Source organism: Manis pentadactyla, chromosome 7, assembly GCF_030020395.1.
Source record: "Manis pentadactyla isolate mManPen7 chromosome 7, mManPen7.hap1, whole genome shotgun sequence".
Lineage (NCBI taxonomy): Eukaryota > Metazoa > Chordata > Mammalia > Pholidota > Manidae > Manis > Manis pentadactyla.
The window spans coordinates 134,014,086-134,041,359 of NC_080025.1; the positions used below are offsets into that span (position 1 = coordinate 134,014,086).

A 27,274-nucleotide genomic window follows, 5' to 3' on the forward strand; every position below is an offset into this window, starting at 1 on the left:
CTAAAAGTCTGTGGACCATCTGCACCATAATTATTTGAGGTGCTTGTTAAAATCACAGATTTGCGAGTCCAACTCCAGGCATTCTGAATTGGCATTTGGAACAAGGAGAGAAACAGCACATTGTTTCTACGTGAACCTACATTGTTAACATTGTTAACAACTGTTTTCCAGGTGATGTTTATTAGACCAGAGTGTAAGACCTACTGTTAGAGTCAGTGGATTTTATACCCAGAACTCAGTGCTACCTTCCTGTGGGTAAAATTTCAATATTTCCAGAATCTCTCCCCTGGCCTTGGTGCATCTCCATATCAATAGGTGTTTCCAAGGGATGGAGAGAAATAGTCCATTTCCATATCAATAGGGGATCACAAGGGTGGGAGGAGCTAGGGTATATCTGGACCAGAGACGTTTGGTGAGGCCCCATTTTACAGCTGGGTAGCAGGAGACATGGGCGAGCAGAAATGGAAGACTGCTTATAAGCAAAATACGGGTTTCTCCCACTTTATTTCTCCCTTTGACTGATCTCAGCTTCAAAGGTAATTTGCCCCAGGCTGGGACCTTTTTTTCCCCCTGGAGTTACACTTCTCAACCACAGAGAGCAAAGTACTTCCTTTTCTTCATGGCCCCTCTTCAAACACCGGAACATGTCAGCTCTTTCTACTTTTCTCTCCTTCATACTTTTTGCAACCCAGATTGTTTCACTCTTCCTCCTACTACAAAGTTACCCACCCCAAACCAACTTGGGCACACTCCTCTGGGTCTTCTGCTCACCAGTGTCCCCTCCAAATGTGACACCCAAATGAGGTGGTGAGAGACTGAACTAGATTTTTAATGCTTTTACTACATACTAACACTTCTTTGAAGTATACCAATTTACACTCCTACCAGCTAGCTGACAATGAGATTGCCCTTTTCGACCTAACCAGCAGGTATTATCATTTTGTAAATTGTTACTAGTTTAATAGGCACATGATGCTGACTCCTCATAGTTGTTTTGATTCAGGTGTCTTTTAAAATATGTTTTTTACACTGGTAGTTCTTTTGTGAATTTTCTGCTCCTGTCCTTTCTGGGTATCTTACCTTTTAATTCATTATATCAGTTTCTATGGCAAGTAAGTTCTTTCAATGCATTATCTCATCTAATGCTCAAAACATCATTTCCCCCAGTTTATAGATGAAGAAACTGAAACTTCGGGAACTTATAGTGAAGAAAACCAATTAGGTCTTCAGCTTCCTCGCTGGTGGATTCCTTCATTAAATCCCCATTTTTTGGAGGAGAGCTTTTCATTCCAGATACTTTGCAAAATAAGTTAATAGGACCAAGTATTTGGGATAAAATTATGAGGAAGATTCAGAAGAATCTGGGAATTTTCACAACTCTGTTACTTCCTACTTGTACTTAAAATGTCATTTATTCACATTGTTTTTTCTGGCCCAGAGGTAAGAGTGATCTAGTTATAATCAGTCAGTGGAAAGCAATGCTGTTTACGGATCCAGGGTTTGAGGAGGGTGTAGGTATCTGCTCATATATTTGCCAAGAGAAGTAGTATGTGGCTGACCTTAAAAGGATCAAAGGGAATAACCTGGCGATAAGGCAGAACTGCATGATGAATTGTAGGCCATCAACGGGCAGCAATTCAGTAGAAAAAGTTCAAAAGTATATATGCAAGTAAAGTTGGCTTTCGTTTTTTTCCTCTTTGATATTATCTGATAGCCCAAGACCAGTATTTATGCAATTAACTAAGATCCTAATGTTAATTCATTATTTATAGCATCTTAGTCCAAACATCTGAGCTTCTCTTTGTTTGGGTTAATTTAATCAAATTCTATGCAATTATACTTTAATTACAAATACATATGCATAAAGTTGAAATCCTGATACTTAAAATCAGTCGAATTTATAACAAGATTAAAAGAAATGCACACAGTTAAGTACAGATCTGAGCAAAATTTAAAGTAAGTTAATTCTACTCTCTTTTGCTACCTAGAAGGAAGCCAACGCCCAAAGGTCAGGAGCTCTCAAGGTCACCCAGTGAGTGGTAACCCTGAGATTCAAATCCAGGATTCCTGACTTTATACTTAGAGCCTGCACAGTCAGAGCTTTCACTGACATTGAACTATTCCCATTTCACTCAGACAAACCCTGGTCTTCCAAAACACTCCTAAAGTTTTCCAAATAAAACCTGTAAACCGGGCATCAAAACAACTAATGCAATTCCAAAAGTATTGGTTCCCAAGCTTTACAATTCCAGGCATTCTGATAAAAGTCTCTGGGGAGAGGGATTAAAGATGGCGGCGTGAGAGGAGAGACAGAGGCTTCCTCCTAAAACTGGATACAATTAGAAAATTTAATTGGTGCAACTAATCCTGAGAGAGCAACAGGAAAGAGGACGCGTCAGACTGCACACACCTGGAGAAAAGAGCAGACCTCAGCTAACGGGGTGACGCACCAGAGTCGTGGCTCCTGGGACCCAAGCCCCTCCCCCACCCCAGCTCACCCGCGGGAGGAAGACAAACGGAGCAGGGAGGGAGTGGAAGGCTTGGGACTGCTGAATACCTAGCTCCGGAGATCTGCGCTGGGAGCACAAACCTACATTTCATGGTGCTTTCATGAGACTCGCATGACTACTGGGTTGGGAAGTTAATACAGGCAGAGTTCCTGGGGAGACTGGGATTCCGACTGCTTGTGGAAAGCAGGGATCCATATCCGGCTGCTCTGGGACAAAAACTGCTCAGGCAGTGGAGACAGGCACAGCAGCGGGCAGGCGGGGAACAGCTCTTTCCTCCCCCCAGGCACCAGTACCGCTCCCCTACGACCCTGGACATTGCTTCAGGGACAGAGCAGCTCCAGAATAGAACTTCTGGACACTAGAGGGCGCCATATACAACCATGAAACGCCAAAGGAACCTTGTCCAGAGTAAAATGGTTAATACAACTCCCGAGAAAGATTTAAGTGATATGGACCCTATGACTCTTTCTGAAAGGGAGTTCAAAATAAAAATCATCAACATCCTAATGGAGGTAGGGAAAGACATCCAAGAACTCAGGAATGAATTCAGGTCAGAGATCCAATAGTTAAAGAACACGATGGAGGGTATAAAAAGCAGGTTGGATACGGTGGAGGAGACAATAAATGAAATAGAAACTAGAGAAGAGGAATACAAAGAAGCTGAGGCACAGAGAGAAAAAAGGATCTCTAAAAATGAAAGAATATTGAGAGAACTGTGTGACCAATCCAAGTGGAACAATACTCGCATTATAGGGACATCAGAAGACGATGAGAGAGAGAAAGGAATAGAAAGTGTCTTTGAGGAGGTAGTTGCTGAAAACTTCCCCAATCTGGGGAAGGACATAGTCTGTCAGGCCATGGAGATCCACAGATCCCCCAACACAAGGGACCCAAGGAAGACAACACCAAGAAACATAGTAATTAAAATGGGAAAGATCAAGGATAAGGACAGACTGTTAAAAGCAGCCAGAGGCAGAAATAAGATCACATACAAAGGAAAGCCCATCAGACTAACAACAGACTTCTCAGCAGAAACCTTACAGGCCAGAAGGGAGTGGCATGATGTATTAAACGCCACGAAGCAGAAGGGCCTGGAACCAAGATTACTTTATCCAGCAAAATTATCATTTAAATTTGAAGGAGGGATTAAACAATTTCCAGATAAACAAAAGCTGAGAGAGTTTACCTCCCACAAACCATCTCTGCAGTCTATTTTTGAGGGACTGCTATAGATGGAAGTGTTCCTAGGGTTGGATAACTGTCACGAGAGGTAGTAAAACCATGGTAGGGAGGGTGGAGCAGATGATTGTGAGGCAAATGCAAAACTAAATTGACTATCCCCAAAGTCAATCAAGGGATAGACAAAAAGTACAGAATTTGATACCTAATATATAAAGAATGAAGGAGGAAGAAAAAGTAGGAGAAATAGAAAAGAACCTTTATATTGTGTTTGTAACAGCATACTAAGTGAGTTAAGTTAGACTCTTAGATAGTAAGGAAAGTAACCTGGAACCTTTGGTAACCACGAATCTAAAGCCTGAAATGGTAGTAAGTACATACCTATCGATAATCACCCTAAATGTAAATGGACTGAATGAACCAATTGAAAGACATAGAGTCACTGAATGGATAAAAAAACAAGACCCATCTATATGCTGCTTACAAGAGACTCACCTTAAATCCAAAGACATGCACAGACTAAAAGTCAAGGGATGGAAAAAGATATTTCATGCAAACAACAGGGAGAAAAAAGCAGGGGTTGCAGTACTAGTATCAGACAAAATAGACTTCAAAACAAAGAAAGTAACAAGACATAAAGAAGGACACTACATAATGATAAAGGGCTCAGTCCAACAAGAGGATATAACCATTATAAATATATATGCACCCGACACAAGAGCACCAGCATATGTGAAACAAATACTAAAAGAACTAAAGGAGGAAATTGACTGCTATGCATTCATTTTAGAAGACTTCAACACACCATTCACTCCAAAGGACAGATCCACCAGACAGAAAATAAGTAACGACACAGAGGCACTGAACAACACACTAGAACAGATGGACCTAATAGACATCTATAGAACTCTACACCCAAAAGCAACAGGATATACATTCTTCTCAAGTGCACATGGAACATTCTCCAGAATAGACCACATACTAGGCCACAAAAAGACTCAAATCCTACCAACCAACTTTTCAGACCACAAAAGTATAAAACTAGAAATAAATTGTACCAAGAAAGCAAAAAGGCTCACAAACACATGGAGGCTTAACAACACGCTTCTAAATAGTCAATGGATCAACGACCAAATTAAAATGGAGACCCAGCAATATATGGAAATAAATGACAACAAAAACACAAAGCCCCAACTTCTGTGGGATGCAGCGAAAGCAGTCTTAAGAGGAAAGTATATAGCAATCCAGGCATATTTAAAGAAGGAAGAACAAACCCAAATGAATAGTCTAATGTCACAATTATCGAAATTGGAAAAAGAAGAACAAATGAGGCCTAAAGTCAGCAGAAGGAGGGACATAATAAAGATCAGAGAAGAAATAAATAAAATTGAGAAGAATAAAACAATAGCAAAAATCAATGAAACCAAGAGCTGGTTCTTTGAGAAAATAAACAAAATAGATAAGCCTCTAGCCAGACTTATTAAGAGAAAAAGAGAATCAACACACATCAACAGAATCAGAAATGAGAAAGGAAACATCAAGACGGACCCAACAGAAATACAAAGAATTATTAGAGAGTACTATGAAAGCCTATATGCTAAGAAGCTGGAAAACCTAGAAGAAATGGACAACTTCCTAGAAAAATACAACCTTCCAAAACTGACCAAGGAAGAAACACAAAATCTAAACAAACCAATTACCAGCAAAGAAATTGAAGCAGTAATCAAAAAACTACCCAAGAAAAAACACCCGGGCCAGATGGATTTACCTTGGAATTTTATCAGACATACAGAGAAGATACAATACCCATTCTCCTTAAAATTTTCCAAAAAATAAAAGAGGAGGGAATACTCCCAAACTCATTCTATGAAGCCAGCATCACCCTAATACCAAAACCAGGCAAAGACCCCGCCAAAAAAGAAAATTACAGACCAATATCCCTGATGAACGTACATGCAAAAATACTCTATAAAATATTAGCAAACCGAATTCAAAAATATATCAAAAGGATCATACACCACAACCAAGTGGGATTCAACCCAGGGATGCAAGGGTGGCACAACATTCGAAAATCCATCAACATCATCCACCACATCAACAAAAAGAAAGACAAAAACCACATGATCATCTCCATAGATGCTGAAAAAGCATTTGACAAAATTCAACATCCATTCATGATAAAAACTCTCAGCAAAATGGGTATAGAGGGCAAGTACCTCAACATAATAAAGGCCCTATACAATAAACCCACAGTCAACATCATACTGAACAGCGAGAAGCTGAAAGCTTTTCCTCTGAGATCGGGAACAAAACAGGGATGCCCACTCTCCCCACTGTTATTTAACATAGTACTGGAGGTGATAGCCATGGCAATCAGACAAAACAAAGAAATACAAGGAATCCAGATTGGTAAAGAAGAAGTTAAACTGTCACGATTTGCAGATGACATGATATTGTACATAAAAAACCCTAAAGACTCCACTCCAAAACTACTAGAACTGATATCGGAATACAGTAAAGTTGCAGGATACAAAATTAACACACAGAAATCTGTGGCTTTCCTATACATTAACAATGAGCCAATAGAAAGAGAAATCAGGACAACAATTTCATTCACAATTGCATCAAAAAGAATAAAATACCTAGGAATAAACCTAACCAAAGAAGTGAAAGACCTATACCCTGGAAACCATAAGACACTCTTAAGAGAAATTAAAGAGGACACTAACAAATGGAAACTCATCCCATGCTCTTGGCTAGGAAGAATTAATATTGTTAAAATGGCCATCCTGCCCAAAGCAATATACAGATTTGATGCAATCCCTATCAAATTACCAACAACATTCTTCAATGAACTGGAACAAATAGTTCAAAAATTCATATGGAAACACCAAAGACCCCGAATAGCCAAAGCAATCCTGAGAAAGAATAAAGTTGCGGGGATCTCACTCCCTAACTTCAAGCTCTACTACAAAGCCATAGTCATCAAGACAATTTGGTACTGGCACAAAAATAGAGCCACAGACCAGTGGAACAGATTAGAGACTCCAGACATTAACCCAAACATATATGGTCAATTAATATTTGATAAAGGAGCCATGGACATACAATGGTGAAATGACAGTCTCTTCAACAGATGGTGCTGGCAAAACTGGACAGCTATATGTAAGAGAATGAAACTGGATCACTGTCTAACCCCATACACAAAAGTAAATTCAAAATGGATCAAAGACCTGAACGTAAGTCATGAAACCATAAAACTCTTAGAAAAAAACATAGGCAAAAATCTCTTGGACATAAACATGAGTGACTTCTTCATGAATATATCCCCCCAGGCAAGGAAAACAAAAGCAAAAATGAACAAGTGGGACTATTTCAAGCTGAAAAGCTTCTGTACAGTAAAGGACACCATCAATAGAACAAAAAGGTACACTACAGTGTAGGAGAATATATTCGTAAATGACAGATCCGATAAAGGCTTGACATCCAAAATATATAAAGAGCTCACACACCTCAACAAACAAAAAGCAAATAATCCAATTAAAAAATGGGCAGAGGAGCGGAACAGACAGCCAAAGAAGAAATTCAGATGGCCAACAGACACATGAAAAGATGCTCCACATCGCTTGTCATCAGAGAAATGCAAATTAAAACCACAATGAGATATCACCTCACACCAGTAAGGATGGCTACCCTCCAAAAGACAAACAACAACAAATGTTGGTGAGGTTGTGGAGAAAGGGGAACCCTCCTACACTGCTGGTGGAAATGTAAATTAGTTCAACCATTGTGGAAAGCAATATGGAGGTTGCTCAAAATGCTCAAAATAGAAATACCATTTGACCCAGGAACTCCACTTCTAGGAATTTACCCTAAGGATGCAGCACTCCAGTTTGAAAAAGACAGATGCACCCCTATGTTTATCGCAGCACTATTTACAATAGCCAAGAAATGGAAGCAACCTAAGTGTCCATCAGTAGATGAATGGATAAAGAAGATGTGGTACATAAACACAATGGAATATTACTCAGCCATAAGAAGAAAACAAATCCTACCATTTGCAACAACATGGATGGAGCTAGAGGGTATTATGCTCAGTGAAATAAGCCAAGCGGAGAAAGACAAGTACCAAATGATTTCACTCATCTGTGGAGTATAAGAACAAAGGAAAAAACTGAAGGAACAGAACAGCAGCAGAATCACAGGACCCAAGAATGAACTAACAGTTACCAAAGGGAAAGGGACTGGGGAGAATGGGGAGACTGGGGAGAATGGGAGGGTAGGGAGGGATAAGGGCAGGGAAGAAGAAAGGGGGTATTATGATTAGCATGTATAATGTGGGGTGTGGGGGAAAGGGGAGGGCTTTGCAACACAGAGAAGACAAGTAGTGATTCTACAACATCTTACTATGCTGATGGACAGTGACTGTAATGGGGTTTGTGGGGGGTTCTTGGGTAGGGGAGAGCGTAGTAAACATAATGTTCTTCATGTAATTGTAGATTAATGATAACAAAATTAAGAAATTAAAAAATTTAAAAAAAAGTCTCTGGGGGCTACATTCTTGTATAAGATTTGCTGGAAACTCAGTTTCTTCATTATTAGTTATTAAGAGAAACATATGCATTTGCAATTTCAAAGTCCTACATTTTGCCCCAAATCTTTCACATAACAAACTAATGAACAAGAAAAAAATATAAATTATGTAAATTATGATGCCCATTTCCCCAGATGAGAAGGACCATATCTTTTCCTTCTCCTTTGCTGTTCTAAGTTTCCTATTATTCTCTTTTTAGACTGATAATTTTAAACGATCCCCTGGTTTTAAGTTCTTCTGCTCAACACTAAAATTTTAGTTCCTTACCACTAACTTACTGCCTGGCAACCATGCTCTTTCCACAGAACATAAAGAGAATTTTAACATTTAAACAGATTGTTCTAAATAGGACACAAAGCAAATTTTAAAAAGCAAGGGATATTCCAATGTACCTGACTATTGACTGTGTACCTAGTTTCCAGAGCTTTATCCTCCAGAGCTTGGCCTGAATTATTTGCCAGCCTACTCCCATCACCAGAAACCCCTTCCCACCTTCACCTGCTAGGATTGCCCACTACCACACACACTCCCCACTACCAAATGAGTGGCCATCTCCCACAGAGACCCTCCCTCCCTACACACACACACACCCATGCACCCTGACCCTCTCCCACACCCCCAACACACAAATACCGACCCTTGGTACTGTCACCAAGGAGCACATTATATCACGCTCTGGTATGCACAGTCAAGCACTGACCCATCACAGCGGATCCCTTGAAGACTATGGTAACTTGATAAATTCTGTCAACTGCCTCACAAGAGACAGACTCTTTCAAAACCTCTCCTTGGAAACTCAGGCATGGTGACCCCTGCTGCCCTCGGACTCATCTCAGGGGCCCTCCCCATGAAAGGTCAGAGCCCAGGGCTCTGAGGAGCACACTCACTGCAAATCTGACTTGGCAGTTCTCTTCTCCCAGGTAGCACAGGTCTCCTGAGACGTTGGTCTCCAGCCACAGGTGCTCTCCGCTGATGGCATTCTCCTGGAAGGAAAAGACCCACCTGACTTTACTTTTCTTTTAGGCATAAAGGAGGGAGATTGCAAATGTAGATAATGGATGCCAGAAAGTTAGTGAACCAATGGAGTTTAAACAGTTCTCACTTTACCCCTGAAATATAGTTAGCATCGATCCTACCAAAATTCTGGAAATGCAATAGGGTGTTTGGAAAAACTTGGAGCCATAACTCAAATCGACATTAGGTCTATAGATACTTTATCCATGGATGTGGTAAACTTGAAAGATATACTAAACAATGAGGAACAACGCTCAAATTGTGCAATGGAAGGCCTTATTTCTACAGGCCTGACACAGCAGATTATATGACAATTGAGACCATGATGCTATTAAAAGTTGCCTTTACTCAGCACATTAGCTAGGAAGGAGGATAGTAGTGTTAAAGTACTTTAAGTAAAGAATGTTTGAAAACATATTCATATCAGTAATGGGTAAACTATACTTCTAAGCTGGAGACTTCTTAAAATTGGTTTAAGTCACTGTATACTCAAAGCAGGATACATTTCCAGTAATTCAAACATTTTACTAGTTCAGTAGGACCTTTTCCCATTTAATTCTGGTTCTCAAATAGAATGATTCCCCTGCTTCTAAAATGAGTCATACTTCTGATGGCAAAGAGAGCTGTTAGGACATAAGGCATAAAGTGAAAAAGAGTATTATGTCCAGAAACATGCAGTGTTGTGTGACAAGGAATGTAATCCCTTTTTCTTAAACAGATAATGAATAGGATTCCATATTCCTTCTTATGCCACACTATCTTAGGAACAGGACAGATTTATATATTAATTGCATATTTTGCTCATTTTCTTAAAAAGGGCTCTGAGCTATTAAGGAAAGTATTATGTTGGGTTAACCATAAAGGAAAGAGAGAAAGTCTACAGGTCTTATAGAAAAATTGCTTGTTTTCATCTTGTTCATCATAAACACAAGGGCATGTAGTTATTTTTCCATGGGAGATGCTATAGACCAAATTGTATTCCCCCTCCCCCATTAGTATTTTGAAGCACTAACTCCCAATGTGATGGTACTTGAAGATGGAGCTTTGGGGATGTAATTAAGTCATGAGGATAAAGCCCCCATGTCTAGGATTAATGCCCTTATAAGATACTAGAGATCTTACTCTCCTTCCATGCAAATATTGAAGGAAGGCCATGTGAGGACACAAGAAAAAGAGACAGAAAGTGGGTGCTCACCAGGAACCAAATCTACTGGCACCTTGATCTTGGACCTCACAGCTTCCAGAAATGTGAGAAATAAATTCGTGTTGTTTAAGACACCCGGTCTATGGTATTTTGTTCTAGCAGCCTGAGTTGACTGATAGAAGGGATGACTTCAGTAAGGAGCTGTACACAATAACAAAGCAGTCTGGAAGGCCTTCTTACATGTGAGTCACCTTTATTATAACCCACTCCAGAAATGCCTACATGGCAGCCCTCTGAATCCCAAAGCTTAGCACAGACAAGCAGAAATAGGCGACAAAGAGAAGCTGGGAAAAATTCCAAGCATCGTCCATTTCTTAAAATAAACATATTTCTTCAGATTCAGGTACAATACCTTTCCTTTCAGGGCCCATAGGCTCAAATAATTTTCAGACAGGAATAACCAAAAGTTATAGATGCTTTGGAGTCCAAGAGGGGTGACACCAACTCTTGTAACAGTGAAAGTGAGGCATGAGGGGTAGGGGAAATGTGGGAGTTGTGTAGGTGTTGAGGGATCAGGAATCATGCAAAAGGATACCCCGAAGTGGGGGCATGCCCTACATCTTAGAGTGCCTCAGACCATTCTGAAAAGGAAAGCATAACTCTCTATGTCAAAGGATGGCCCTCTTTTCACCAAAACCTTTCCTTCTCTATTGGTCCTTTTTCCCTGTAGGAAATCATGTTCAATTTTGTCCATGGGAGTCAATGGGAAAATGTGGAAAAACAACAGAAGCAAGAGAAGAGCTTTAGGTTTGGACTCTAAAAGTTTTCAGATAGTGGTGGACAAGGGCAATGTTTAAATAAATAAATAGGCACTTCTTTTATTATTTATCCTAAAGAAATTGATCCCAGCAATTTAAATAGTCTACTCTGGGAACTTATCTGACTTTAATTTATAACCCTGTATAGAATAAAATCCCTTTTCATTCTTTATTCTTTATTACACTCAATAAACATTCATTCCCCACCACTGGTGCCAGGCACTGGGTTGGTTGGTAACACAGGGAGTGAAATCTACCAGAGGACCTGGAAACTACACAAATAATTTATAGTAGCAAATACGAGGGAAACCAAAACATAGCAAAAATCTGGCCAACTATTTTGGAAAGTGAAGTATAAAACATTGCAGTGGGGAAAAGCCAAAGCCATTGATAATATCAATCCCAGGCCAGAAACTAAGTCCTGGTAGGTCAAGTAAGGCAGGCAGCGCAGGCAAGACCCAGGGACTCAGAAACCTGCAAGCACATCACTAACTCCCTGGGCTGGTAGGCTTCACCTGGGCCATGCCCCCAGCACACTACCTGCCGCCTCAGGCACTCAGGGGCTTGCTGAAAAGCCCCGCCTCAGGTTGGGCACAACAGGACCAGGATTACCTAACCTCACTCTTGAGTGGGAATCTGATTAGGAAAACTGACCTTTGTAAGGAAAGGGAGAAAAAAAGATGAAGGCTTTCTGCCGCAGTGTTCCTAACACACTGGTTCTCAAATGAGCTCATTGAAATGGCCTGGTGAGTTTTTAATAATATGTGGGCTCCATCCTCAGAGAGTCTATCTTAACTCACCTGAGGTGAAACCTGGACACCAGGAGTTTTCAAAGTTCCTGAGGTGACTCTAATGTGCAGCATTCTGAGACCCAAAAGTCTAGCCAACCCTACCCTACCTCTTCAAACTCTTTAGGTAACATATTCTAGAATTTGTTTATGAATGATCTGTTAGACTTGATACTTCTCTGTCCTTGTATAGTCACCAGAGAAAAAGGTGAGAGAAGAGGAGAGATGTGGCATAGGTAGTGCAGAGACATTTTTAAGGAAAGCGATGTGAAACCACAGATACACAGTGAACAGGCTCAAAGTTCATAAGATAGATGCTGAGGATAAGAGAAAAGGAGACAAACTTGCACCAGCCTTTAAAGAAGCAATAGGATAAATTACAACATTCATACATTTATTTACTAATAATCTCACTTTTGAGAATGTACCCTAAGGAAATAATCCTAATGGAAGAAAAAACTGTGTACATTAAGAGGTTTATTTCCACCACCTATTAATAAAAAATTAGAAACTTCAGAAACAGCCAGTTGAAATACTATAAAGTAATCAAGGAGCATAAATATGGAGATTGGCCACATGGAAAACTGTATGCTATGAAGTCAGATGAATAAAACATACATTTTAGAATGCATTGTATATTATAACTACAACTGCATAAAAATAAAGGCTGAAAAAACTACAATATATCAATAGATAAAATTTTTCAGGGGGCCCATACATTCCCTTTTAGTTCCCTACATTTGTTGCTCTCCTTTACTGGGATTTCTTGGCCCAATTTCATCTCCTTTACTGGGATTTCTTGGCCCGATTCCATCAGGCTTTCTTCCTTCTCATTCCACTATAACTACTTTTGTCAAGTTGTCAGTAACTATATTACTAAACCCAACAGCCAATTCTCAGTCTTCATCTTAACCAATAGCTTTGACAACAGATGATCATCCTCTTCCTTTAGGAACACTTTCTTCCTGGAAATACTATACTCTTTGTTTTTCCTTGTACATCAATGGCAACTCCATGCCAGTCTCTTTTTCTGGATCTTTCCTATTAGCATGTTCCACACTCACACTCAGATCCTTACTCTTCTTCATCGACGTGCAGCCCTCATGTCACTGCACTCAGTTCTCATGTCTTTAGCTCCCATCACTTGCTGCCACCCAAATTATTCCTATGATACAAAGCTCCTCTTTGAACTTCAGATTCATTAAAAAAAAAAAAAACTTGGGGGTATTCTAGACCTCTCTTTCCCATGGCTACCCTTCAACTAAGTTTTCCTATGCCTAACCAGCAGCTAATGTTATGACTCTAGTTTCAAAATGTATGTGAAACTCAATTACTTCTCACCACTTCTTACCACCTGCTCCTCTGTCATCTTCAGCTTGGAATACCCCAGTGGCCCCAAAACTGGTGTCCCTTCTCCACTCTAGCTTCTGCACGGTCTGTTCTCCACAGAGCAACCAACGTAATATAAACCAATGTATATCTGATTAAAGCACTGATCTGGCTCTTCAGTGGCTATCCATACACTCAGAAGAATGCAAAAGTCCTCACTCGTCTAGTCCCTGGACTAGTTCTTAGTCTCAAAGCCTCTCTTCTTTCCCTGTTACTCTGCAATCTCATTTCCTGTGCCAGTCACCTCGTCTTCTGTCACACTCCCCTCTCAGCCTCTGACGTGCAGTTGCACTGGTCTCCTTGCTATTCCTCAAGCAGGCTAAGGAAGCTCTCACCTCAGATCCATTGAATTTGCTCTTTCCTGACTAAAAATTGTTTACAGGAAATATGTGCACTGTGCCCTCCTTTCATGCAGGCCTCTGTTCAAATGTCCCCACATCAAAGACAGTTCACTGCATATTTTCTTTACTATATCTAAATTGCTTGTTCCTCTCCATTCTGACTCTATGTGGTTCAATTCTATTCACCTTCTGGTCATCAGAATAAGAGTTACTTCCTCAAGGAAGCCATCACTGAGCCCAAAGTCTAAGTCACATTATTTTGTTAGTTTCCCTCATAAAACCATGTTCCCCTTCCATCATTTATCTCAGACAATTATTCATTCATTGGCATGATTATTTGATTAATGTTTCACTCTTATATTATATTATAAGCTCCATGAAAACACTGAGTGTCCAGCATTTAACTTAGTGCCTGACAAATAGTAAATGATAAATTTTGGAAACAAAAAAGATGAAAGACTAAGAATCAGTGTATAAGTGAATGATTGCACATTCTTGTTATACGCAACTCCAAAGGGTAGGAAGGGGGATTTTTTTTTTATCCATCCATTAGTTTGGAGTCATAAACTGTGAGAAGTAAACATGGGTGCCTAGTAGACATGGCAGTCTTTCAAAATCACAAAGAGAAGAAAAGACTTTTTTTTTTAAGTCACACAAGAAAAAACAAGTCATGCAAGAAAAAAGATGAAATACACCTTTTGCTAGACTACATTTTCCCCATGCTTCATCCTCTCCTTGCACATCTGTCTTGTCTGATGCCTAATAAAGCATACAGTAAAGAAGTAACCTTTCCCAAAGAGAGGTCTGGACTTTGCCTTCAGCTTTCCTAAATGTTTGGAATGTCCTACCTGATAAGAGTACCTCTGCTTACCTAGGGACCTTGGGCCATGCCACAGAGCCTAAGATAACAACGATTTATGTTGGGGTTTAGAGCTATGTGTGATATCAGCTCAACCTCAGAGGGGCTAGAGGTTAAGGTCAACCATGTGTACAATCAACCATGTCTACATGACTGAGCTCCAGTTAAAACTCTCCACACCAAGGTTCCTATCAGCTTCCTTGGCTGTATGCCATAGGTATTGTCACACCTGGTTAATGGGAGCAGTTGGTACCATCCACAAATCCACTGGGAGAGGACAACTGGAAGTTCCCTGTGTGGAACTCTTCTGGACTCTCCACTGTGCATCTCTTCCCTGGGCTGACTTGAATCTGTTTCCTTTCATTATTATCAGCCAGAAATGTGAGTAAAACAGCCTCCAGTAAATTCTGTGAGTGAATTCTCAAACATGAGAGTGGCCTTGAGGATTCCTGAACTCTGAATAATGATGTCCACCTGGGGTGGCATGCACACAAGAATAAAATAGACCATTGAGCTATTTTGGTTTTCTTCTTACATTTCCAATGAATCCTTCTCTAGCTCGGTATTAATAAGCATTACCTTTGGAGTGAGGTAGACTTCACACCAACTAGTGTATGTATGACCTACAGCCTCTTTAACTTCACTAAACCTCAGTTTACTCACCACTAAAACAGTCAAAATAATTGTACTTCCCTAGAAATATCACAGTGATGTTTAATTGTGAAAATACATAAAGTTCAATGCCCTATATACAATAAAAAGTGCATAGATGTTCAATATAGTTTTTATTATAACTATTGTGGTGTACCTCTCTGGTTTTCCTTCTTCCCTCATAATCCATAGATACTGGCTTTGTCCAAGTTTCTCTCCTTGGTCTTCATATACAAGACTGCTAGCCATTCACCAAAATCACTTTTTAATTCTTCCTGGACACACAGATACGCCACCTTATTATCCAGCCTCCCTTGAAATTAGGTGCAGCCATGTGACCAAGTTCTAACCAATGGAACATTAGTAGGAGTGACAGGTACTGTTTTTAGACTTGGCTTATTGCATCCTCCCACAAGCATTCCTCCAAGCTCTGTGTGGAATACTGGAGACCTGAAAAGCTAACCTTTGGGATGATTTCAGAAGTCATCTTGTCAAGATGTAAAAGCAACTATCTGTCTGGGTTTTTGAATAACTATGTGAAACAGGGCTCACCCACCACGGAACCTACCTGAACAGTCCTGATCTATTTCATGTGTAAGAAATAAACTTGTCTTCCGTAGAATCACTGCATGTTTGAGTCTTTTATTTATTGCAGCCTAGTCTACCTCAACTAATGCAGGCTTCTTTTCTTTGCTCATATTTTTGTCTAGATTGTCTTTCACTATTACCTCTACCCCCAATTTACTTACCATATACTGAACAGCCTGTCTAATCTCTGAGTACTGTTTCTTCTGCTCTGACCTCTAATTCTGACATTCTCTGATATTTTACACTGCTGTAAGATTAGTTTTCTTGAAATATAACTATAATTATGCCTTTTTCTTGTTTAGGATGCTTAAATAATTACAATTATTTATAAAACAAAATCCAAATTTAATGTCACATACTAGACCTTCCATTAATGACACCTGTCTATCCTTAACCTTCTTTATTCACCTCATACACTGTACTCCCTCATCACTCTTCTCTAAATATAGCCATATTTTGTGCCATGATTTGTTTATTCCATTCACCCCCTAGGAACCTCTATCTCTCTTCTTTACATATACATCTTGAAATGCCATCTCAAATAGTATACAATTCAGAGTATCCATCTGTGTCAGACAGAAAAATAGCTCTCCAATTTCTAAATGAAGATAGTGTTTCTTCTGTATCTGAGTACTGAAACAAGTTTCTCCAGATGTACATATGTTTATATAGCTTGATCTGTGTAGAGATCCACCTAGGCAGATAGAGATATAGATGTATAGATACAGATATGGTTGCTTGCTCTCAAATTTTATTGAATTCCTAGTAATGGTCTAGGTCAAAAGATAAATGTGTAGGGAGGAGGGGAGATAAGTGAGTAACACAGATGAGTGCTCTGATACTAGAAGCCGGTAATCTACACAAAATGAAGGCATTTGCTTGTAAAAATGTTTTGAAACAATAAGAAAATATAAATATGTACCCTAGGTAAATGTCCTTACAAATTCAGAAAGGAAAAAAACAACTGACTCTCTCTCCCTGAAAAATCTGAAGATAATAATAGGTGAAATTTGTCTTGGGTAGCTTAGGTCTCCAATGTGCCTACTGATTACTTTGAAACATCATTAGCACTAACTGAGATGTGCTGTCCACACGAAATTCACAGCAGACTTTGAAAACTTAGCATGAAAAAAGAATGTAAACCATCTGACCGATAATTTGTATATTGACTACATGTTGAAATGGTAATATTTCTCATATATTTGGTTCAATAAAATACCGTGTTAAAATTAATCTTATCTATATATTTTCTTCTTTTTTTAAATGTGGCTAGTAGAAAATTTAGAATTACTTTATGGCTCACATATATTTCTATTGGATAGGGTTAGTTTAGATAATCACTTGCTTAGAAGGCACAAGTTTAGACCTAGATAGACACTTCTCAGTAGCCTGTGAAAGTGTAGGATTCTAGGATTTCCCCCAGAAGCCAGTGTGATTTACTTAAAATACTCACAGTTCTAAAAAGTAAAGACTAGTGAGGATGCACGAATCATGCTAGATCTGTCCCACAAGCAGGGCCAAGACCTTCATGGTTTATGGCTGGTTAGTTCCTCATGCCCTCTCAGCCATCTGATATCTTGATTAAACTGACTTAACGTTTTTTTAAATGGGGATGGGAGTGGGGGAAACTGTTGGGGTAGGACTCATTACTGGTGATGACACCCGAACAGAAGGGGCAAGAACTAAGGCCTGAAGCTTGTGAAGAGTGCCCAGGTCTGTGACAACTTGCCATCTGAAACAAGACTAAAATGAGAACATGGGCAAAGTGCACGCACATGTGCGTGCTCATGTGTGCACGCATGCACGCACCTGGCTCCTCCTGGCTTTCATTCAAGGTTTCTAAAGATAAAATGACCTAGTTTCATAACCCAGTTTAAACGAGTTCTGCATGACGTCTCTGTTTCCCTAATCTTGTTCCTGAACCAAACAATGAGGTGGCATCTGCCTGCCTGGGAAAAAGCACTTCTTTTCTTAGCATCATCAACTGGAGGAAAGATGAGGTGGTCTGGCTTTAGGATCTGGCTTTGTTTGTGTTTAATCTCTGTTTTCCATAGCCTTCAGGATTGGAGGAAATTTTCCAATGCAGGAGGAAAAAGTGAATTGAAATCAAGGATGGTAGGATTAAAAAGCAACATGCCATTTAAGAAAGATCACAGTGGCTTTTCCACCATTGCTTTGAGAGTTGTTTTAGGCAGTGTTATGGACAAAAACAAATTATAAAACAGTGGAGACAGAATAAGACCCACCTCATATGCTCTCTGCTATAATATGAAAAACAGGGAAGAAATCTCTAAATTCAAATGAATTCTCCATGGCATGTGACATTTAAGAGAAGACACATATTATTGAGGCAACAGACATGCTTCTAAAAGGGCTAACTCACTCTAAGCTGGAAACTTGGATTCCAGCCCAGGAGACAAAAATATTTTTTCCTTTTTGAGCATTACTCCCTTTCTAGCAAATTTAGCTTGTTTTCCCCAAAACTGGCCTGGCTGACACACAAGGCAGGGTGTCAGCAGGAGCAGCCCCTCCCAGGTGCTCACCATGAAGGTAAAGACAGGATGCCTTTGGGAGGAATGGGGAGATCAAACCAGTGTGTGTGCTTCAAGACTTACCACAATGCATTGTATTAGGAAGGAAATTTTAGAAGAGTTAGTTGGGCCTTCGAATAGCATAAATCCATTTACTTTTCAAGGAGGCTTTGGACTCCTGTCTACTAAGCCTTTCAGGAACTGGAGATTAACTAACCGTCGGCTCCCAGCAAAATGTCCCCTTCTTACTGGTTGAACAGAAAAACTGTAATCAGTTAGTTCCCTGGCACCAGTAACCAGTCAGCTACTAGACCTATGATGCTGTGTTCTCCACTGAGAAGAAAAAATAAGCAGGAAACATTGTTCCTCCCTTCAAGGAGGCTGAAATCTGAGGACCTAGAACAAGAAAGTCAACTAAAAAACACTAATTTGGTTCTAAGGTTTGTGAGACGACATACTACGGGCGTGCTATGAGGAATCCAAGCAAAAAGTGAGTAAAATAAACAGAATTAGTTCAACTGAAAAGATGAGCACACAGAGAACAGAAAAGGAAACCCCTATGGTCCATAGCATTTCCACACTGGGTGGAGCTGACTGTCTACTGTTGCCGATAGAACTCTGGAACCTACTGAAGACTAATTTGGCTCCCCCCACAAGTCAACATTCAGGGCTCAGTCCCTGACACACACGGTGGAGAGGCCTGAGCACAGGCAGCAAGAGGAACCACTGTCAGAGTCAGTAAGAAAATGAGAGTGTGTGGGCCAGAGAATCCTGTAAGTCACAGTAAGCGATTTGAGTCAATCACAGCAGGAGAGTTTTTAGACCTTGAGGAATAGCTAAAAAGAAGAGAGAGGTGGTGTACATCACTCAGCAGGAAATGAGAATATGAAAATCAAATACTTGAAGGAAATTATTCAGTTCATGAGAAACATTCATCAATCAGTATATATCTATGCAATACCAATGAAAAATCCAAAAATGAAATAAAATTCTATTTACAAGAGCATCCAAGAGAATAAATATTTAGGAATAAATTTAACCAAAGGAGGCTTAAGAGCAGTACATTAATAACCACAAAACATTATTGACATAATAAATAGCATAAAAGCTGATCCCTGTGATAGTGTACAGCTGACACCAAAGGGCACAGGGGCCCACAGGCCAGGTCAGAGCTCCCCCTGAGTCTCAGGCACCCCCACACGCAGGCCGCTCCTCAAAGCCCTTTGGAAAAAGGGTATTTAGGAAACAACTGAAGACTGGCACATGTGCTAGAGTCCGAGCAGCGCCCTTCTGGAGTTCTGCAAGAAGCAGAAACTTGGGGACCAAAGTCCTAATTCCAGGTCCGTCCTGATTTGTCTTGCAGATGCACCATGAAAAGCATTTGTATCTGTTGCCTCACTGCTGAAATGAGGACAGGGGAAGTGACGTAAGTCAGAGGGTCATATCATCAGAAGCCTTTGAGATGACCCTCAACCCCTGAACCAACTGCCCATGGAGAAAAGAGAATTTCAGCCCAGGAGCCAAGGCAGAAGGATGGGGAACAAGGCAACTCCCGTCCCCACAGTCCCACCCCTGATCTGCCAGAAGCAGTATGTAGCACCGCTGGAACCCTGTACCTCACCCAACACAAGGAACTAGGATCCACCCCATGTATTCTGTTTTTTAAATTCTTCTCACCTTCCTCCCCATTTGGGAGACTCACAAAGGCTCCAAACCAAATCAGTGGCTCAATAAATAGTAACAGTGACTAAGATTGATCATTTTAATGCTTTCAGTTAAGAGTGGGCTGATGGAGGGGGACAAGGGGGCCTGCCGTTCACGGGGAGCCAGCAGGAGGCGGGAGGAGGGGATTGGCAGAGGCAGGTCAAGACAGAGGGAGGGTCGGACACTTTAAACAGAGCAAAGAAAATCCTGGCTTAGTTCCCTGAACGCACAGGCAACTCAAGTGGCATAAATGAAATTGGTGAAAACCACACTCATTAGGAAAGCCAAAAATTTTGAAGCAAGGGCAAATCTTCACACACACAAAAAAAGGTCACTGAAATGTTGTTAACAATCTGCTTCCTCCTCTCTTCTGAGAAAACATTTCACGTGACTATAATAAAGAATTACAGTACTGGCCACTGCGGGGCTTCTCTTTGCTAACAGCACTATTAGCCCATAATTATGGTTTTTCCAAAGTCCCATCTTACAACTTCTTACACATCATACCTGTAATAAGCCCTCAGATGGAGTGTCTTCAGACAAAGCTTTCAGTTTTCACTCCACTGTTAAACATCCCCAAAGTGTTTCCTGCCACGCCTTAATGTCACCAGGCCATCAGGACAGGGTGCCCACAATCAATGGAAAGATAAAAGAATTTAGTTCCTATTTGCTCTTCGCCTACTAGGTATCACAGCCTTTCACCACCAGCTAAAAATACCATTTTGATGAAATATTAGAGCACATATTTCTCTCCAGGAATAAGAAAAAAATACCTAACAGTCAAGCTTCAGCTCAAGCAGGACACCTTTTAAAAGCATTTTCTGTCTATTTCCAACATCAAATAGGATGGAGCTTCCTTCCTCACACTCCATGACCCTCTGAACTCCTCTGTCCTGGCTGTCACTGACCTGTACTTAGCTGCTGATCTCTTGTCTGCTTACCTCATTCTAAGCTTCCTGAAGGCAGAAGCCTTGTCTTCCCCACCTCAGAACCTCAAGGTACCAATACAGGTTCTAGCACAAAGCAGGTACTCAACAAACGTTTAATGAATTCATCACTTATTTTATTTATGAATAGATAAATGTGCAAGCTGCCCCATTTACAAAGAGCATTCATACTTACTGCCACATATGTTCCTAATAACACCCATGAAGTCCCTTTAAAAAGGAGCCACCACCGTCCCCATCTGCAGAAGAGGATGTTGACGTGGCAGGAAGTCATATGGCTTGAATAATGTTACTCAAGAAGCAGAAAAAGGATGTAATGACTGTTTCTATCTAAATTATTTAACCTATCTCATTAGAATCTCTCCTCAAAAATAGGGTCCTACAACTTTAGATCAGAGGACTGTTAGGGACACTATAAACATTAATTTTCTTGGGTCCCTGATTCATAACACCTTCTCATCATTGGTCCATGAATGTTCCTCTTTGATTGTATCCATTTGCTTACACATTTAATTCTCATCAATTATGTAAACACTGGTTTAAATATATTCTATACTCTATTATAGTTTAAGAGTTTATTAAGTAAATGTCCTGGAATAGGGGAAACATCAGGAAAGGAACATTCTTCCTAAGCACCAAGTTAACACACTCAGGTGGTGTCTAAGCACACCCTGGACTGCATAAAGAGTCCATTTCAGTTAAATCCAGTCCTTTATCCACTACTTCATAAATGTAGGCACCATATGCTGGTATGTGTCCAGAATGTAAATAACAATGTTAATAAGTGTGTACTAGAGAGAAATGTTATAATATAAAATAATGGCATATGGGCTTAAAATTTTTGTAACTAAAAAAAATTACCTCTCCTTTCTACCACCCCACCATGCTCTTACATAGGGGAGGACAAGGATTACCCCTTCTGTTCAACTCAACTGAAAATGTTAACAAGAATCATCAGATCCACGGGCGGCATTTCAGAGCAGCCCCCCCCCCACCTTCATGCTGTTCCTCATATTCATTCAGGAAGAGACAATGCCTTTCTGTCCAGTTAGAGCTGTCTTTGACCAAGAACTTGATTCACTCAAGTCTCTCAATAAATGTATTCTGACTTAATTTCAGACTGCAATCTTCAACTCACATTAGTAGTTTTTATGGATATCTTTTGGTTCAAGTGTTTAAATCGACTAATATACCCAACCCACTAATATAAGACCCATCAACCTCTGAGTTAGGGGACAAAGTATAACAGACAGGAGGACATGCACTGCCTGGAATGTAAAGTGAGGTCATCCTCTGTCAGGAAAAAAAAAAAACAACAACAAAGGCACCAAGAAAGAAAAGGCAGCTTGAGTTGAGGAAACCCAACATCCAACACAGATTCCATGATGTTGTTAAGGGCAAGCGCTGTCCCTCCTCAGCTCGGCAGGAACCAGTGAAGCATATGCACAGGGGTACGATTGTGTCACAGCCACAAACTCAGGCAGCCATGCTTCAAACAATTCATGAGTGTTTATTTTAGTCTTCAACTCATCAGATTTCATATAAAGGACCTATGTTCCTAGGAATTTGAGAAGGGAATGTGGCTTAGATATCGGTCAATGAGCAATAATGAGAATTAGTAAGTACATCTTGCTTGTAGCTACAGGAATCCTGAGAATGAGAGAGGCGCACATGCAAAATGAATTATGTTGAAATGAAAAAGCCAACACCTACACTCCAGTCCAGAGTCGCTCTGGGCTCCTTTGCCGGACCATTTGCCACGGGAAGGCTGAGGGGGTGTGCAGGAGCCAGGTGCTGCAGGCCTGCCCGGGAGATTGCTTTCCTGCAGCCAGAAGAAAAAAAACACAAAGAAAAACCAACATCAGAAAGTAATACGGAGCGAAGGTCTTCCCGTGGGGTAGAAGCAATGCCTGAGTTAGTCTTCCATATACGAAAACCTTCGCAAATGTATTGAAATGTGGCTCTCTCGAGTGCATGACGGAAGGTGGCAGGTCTCACAAGACAGGAAAGTTGAGGGGACCAATTTGGGGCAATATTGTTTCAGGACCAGAAACTAAAGCGTAAGCCCCTATTCAGGGTAGAGGGCAGAACGCAGGTGTCTCTGCTTACAGAAAAAGACCTGAGCCTTGGTGGTTCATAATACTTAAGACCACTTGAAAGCTGCCAGAGACTAAAGGCGAGAAAAGTAGTCTCATGAGGTCTTCCGTGGAAATTCCTCCATTTCCCAGCAAAGCATTGTCTAAGCTGGTCACAGTGCCAAGTTTACTCTTGTTCCCCTCACGAGCATCCTCCCTCACCCATGCAGAGGGCATCTTCAGAGAGCTTGAGGTTCTAAATGGGAAAAGACTGATTTGTATCTGCCATGTCACTCACACCAAAAGGTCCGTGGAAAGAAGAAAGAAACACGGTGCTTACACTAGGTTTGGTGAGTGGAAGATCGTAACAGAATTCAGGTCAGAAAGGAGGGCATGGATCAGGAGAGGCTGAGAAAGTCAGTCCTGACCTTGGTCTGCAAAGATAAGAAATAAGAGGAGCCACTTCAGCAGCAAATACGACTCTTGCTGAACACAGGGAAGGGAGGGGAGGTAAGAGCATGGGGGAGAGACAAGAACAGCAAGATAAAGGAAGAATGCAGGGATCACACGGGGAGGTCCTGTGGTATCATTGTTAATAATAGAAGTTCAATTTCTGAACAGCTCCATCAAGCTTAAATATGAGAACTGATTCGTGAATTAACTAAGTGGCTCCTAGAAGGGAGAGGGGCTCTCCCTCTACAGAAGTGACCGTGTGTGCTTTGAGAATTACCTGTACTAGAATCAGGTGGGTCTTGTGACCCTGAATCAGTCTGAGAACAAGACCCAGAAGTCTGCATTTACACAGTTCACACATGCACACATGCACTCCCTTCTGTGAGCTGAAGTTTTCCAATTGCCCTGTGGGAATGTGAAAGGGATTTTACTTAAAATGGAATGGAAAGACATGAAATGGAGAATCTCACACAAGTGACATCAGGAAAACCAAACTGAAGAACTGACTAATTTCCTGTAAATGCGTAATTTACAGAAGACAAAATTTACCCCTTGACCAACGAACATCTGCCAAGAATCTCTTCCCATCCTTAAGCCAATGAACTTGTCCCACATCCTACCCCAAACCATCAACTCACTTTTCTGTCCCTTGCTATAGGTAGTGTATCCTGAATAGGTAGTGTATCCTGAATTGCAATTTCTCAGCTATTCCCAAATAAATTCAATTTCTGGTCATTCAAGCTTGCCTCAGTTTACCTCTTTATTTAGGTTGACAGGAGCAAGTATGGTGGGGCAGGTGGGGGAGCACTAACTACCAAGACCCATTGAAGGGGAGTTCTGCGGGAAAGCATCAGCAACTTCCTTGTGCACTTTAATCCCAGGAGCTGTCTGCAGCCTGTCCTATATGACTTGGACAATGCAGGAAGTCTCTGCCATCTCTGACACTGAGCCTAGGAGCACACAAGGCCCCCAGGGAGGCCCAGAACCCTGACTCCTTCACCCACCTTGCTGGGCAGAGGAACAAGACTATCAACAGCGAGATGAGAAAACGGCAGGCAGGGATGCCCGGATCCCTGGGAAATCCCATCATGGTCGAGCCCCTGAAGGAAAAGGAACTTTCCCAGGAAAGGAGAATGGGCAGGACCTAAAAGCCTCATTGGACTCTAGAAGGCAAACGATCTCTCTCTACTGTTGACTGATCTCTGCAAACTCCACCCAGAAATGGAATTTGTAAAGTTGAGAAAACCCAACAGCAGCCCCCAAACCAGAGAAAAGGATGGGTAGAATCCAGAAACGAGTCCAGGAGTGTGCAGCCCCCAATGAATGACAAAGTAAGTCACAGAGCCCAGCAAGCGTCCAGCCCTCTTTTCTTCACTTCTTCCCTCCTCTCTTATATTCCTACACAGGAAGTCCTAGAAATACTGGATAAAACTTCAGCAGTTGGAAGCAATCATATCAAGCTTGCTGGTAGCCTACTTTCAGAAGCTCCCATTGGGCAACAAGCACTATACTTTCTTTATATAATCCCCCAAAGAGTCATCACAGGTGTGCAGTTTAAAAAAGGTAGGCAGATGATACAAGACTTGCTTTCCTCACATTCATCAAGGCAAATAATGAAAAATACCAGTTTTGGTCCCTCACCCCAAAGTACATTCCATTTCATTGAACAATTAGAAAAGAACACTAGAAAATTCTTATATGGTGATCCTTTGTCCCCTGAAAGTTTTTTCATCCACCTGAATTCAAGGAACTTCTTCTAACATTTTTATTGGGACTTTTCTCAGGCTTTGAAGGACTCTGGACAGTGACTGTGAGTCACAATTTTCATCACAAGAAAATCTGATCTCTGTGGAGTCAGAATCTATAGGTTCCACCTCCACCTTTGATTCCTTAACAATACAACTTAAATTTAAGTGTTCTAACAAAAAATATCAAATGGAGCCTCAGCACAAAGCCTTAGAAGAGCTGAAGAATTCCTAAATGTTGGACGAATGAGACAAATACAAATCCTTCATCTTTTCATGAACAGTTACAGAGAGCTGTGATCAGAATAAAAAAGAAGAGAGGAAATAAAATGTACAGTCACAGTAGAAACCACAGGACAAATGAGTTTGACTCATCAGAAGTTGTAGACTCTGAATACCAAAACCCGTCTTCCTAATTAAGACTTCCAGAGGAGCAAAGTTTGAAAAAAGCATATCACAAGGCCCAGGATGCATGGGTCTATACGAACAACGTGGCTATAAGATAGGAGACATACAAACATTCAGCCCTGGCTAAGCCTTGATGTGAAAGTACAGCCAAATCTCACTCTTTTCCAGCCTGTGCATAGAAATGATTAAAGGCTTTGGTTGATTATTTACTCCTCATTGTGGATGCAAATTTAAGGTTAGTTTTCTGTAACATTAATAGAAGAAAATTGTGTATCTACTACACATATAAACACTAATTAAGAGGAAAATAAGTAAGAAACATCAAAGTGGCTGCCAGTTTGTAACTTAAATGGGCCTCACAAAAGGACATTACATAAGAGAATAGGAAAAACACAGACAGGCGCTACAGGGGGATGGGAGGGAACTTTTGATTACAGTTTTCCATTCTTCTAAATAACCATGTGAGAAAATCCTTTTTTCCAATAGTTCATAAATGAATACATATTTCCTTCTAAACTAAAAAAAAAAAACAGTTTCATTAGTTCTTAGACCTCAAATAAAATTAATATCAATTATTTTTCTATTTGGATCCATCTTGGTCATAGAAGATGATGTTTAAGAGTCTGGTAGAATCTGGTATGTGTTGGGGTGGCAGGGGTTTTATGTTACAATTTGCTCCAATAAAAAATTAATGAGGTTTCAACTTCTCATTCTTTCCTTCTGCTCAGAATTCTCCCAAACCCACAATCAGTGAAACAGTGAAATGCCAATGATTCTTTATATTAATTTTACAACAACACTTTGCCGGGGATGACTGTAATGGCAAAAAAATATTTGAAAGGAACTTTGATATTAACTCTGAAATAGATGTGAAAAGAAAATATTTTATAATGCAGTTTCAGGCACACAAAGTCGCAGTTAATGTCAATTACCTGCCATGAAAGACCTCTAACATATTTAAAGTATAAAAGCCATCATACATTTTAAATAGCATTCTATTATTCCCTTCACTTCATTCAATAAGACTACAAACTCCTAAAGGACAGGGCTCAATTCATCTGCTAATCGTATTCCATTCTAGCCCAGGGGCAGACACAGCATATATTCAATAAATGCATTCTGAGTTAATGAATGAACTTGATCAAGAAGCTAGGCCAAACAGCTTGCTGATTAGATCAAGGGTTGAGAAATCTGATTAGGAAATGTGAATTATATCCCAGGCCTTGAATTTCAGTGATATTTCTTTCCTGAGAGGGCCTGAAATCCTTCAAAGCAGCTCCTTAAAGATAAAGGCCAATAGAGGTAGAATTCACTTTTAAGAAACCTCAAAGACATCAAAATGGCTTTGTGATCAACATTAAAATGGAATCCTATGGCTAACATATTTATAAAGGGCATATGATAGTGTTCACATTTTTACAATGTGTTACTGAAGGAAACATGCAGCATATACTCTTTATAAAGAGAATTTCCTTAATTTATGGTACAAGATGTAAATAAGCAGTTCTTTGACCAAGATACCCTCTAATTAACCAT

At 40.4% G+C, this 27,274-nt stretch overlaps 1 protein-coding gene across 10 annotated transcripts in view; it reads right to left on the reverse strand.

Moving 5' to 3' along the window:
- DGKI (diacylglycerol kinase iota) overlaps positions 1 to 27,274 on the reverse strand; it is a 395,960-nt gene that overhangs the window by 240,345 nt on the left and 128,341 nt on the right. For 8 of the 10 annotated variants that reach the window (XR_008998562.1, XM_057504799.1, XM_057504796.1 and 5 more), the window contains exons 2-3: positions 22,771 to 22,879; positions 9,171 to 9,266 (exon numbers count right to left, since the gene is read on the reverse strand). Coding sequence is in view for 9 of the 10 variants with exons in the window: in XM_057504799.1 (XP_057360782.1) it covers positions 9,171 to 9,266; positions 22,771 to 22,879 (205 nt within the window). In the remaining variant the exon portion in view is untranslated. The remainder of the gene's footprint in view (positions 1 to 9,170; positions 9,267 to 22,770; positions 22,880 to 27,274) is intronic. The other 2 variants (XM_036905523.2, XM_057504797.1) reach the window with 2 other exon arrangements.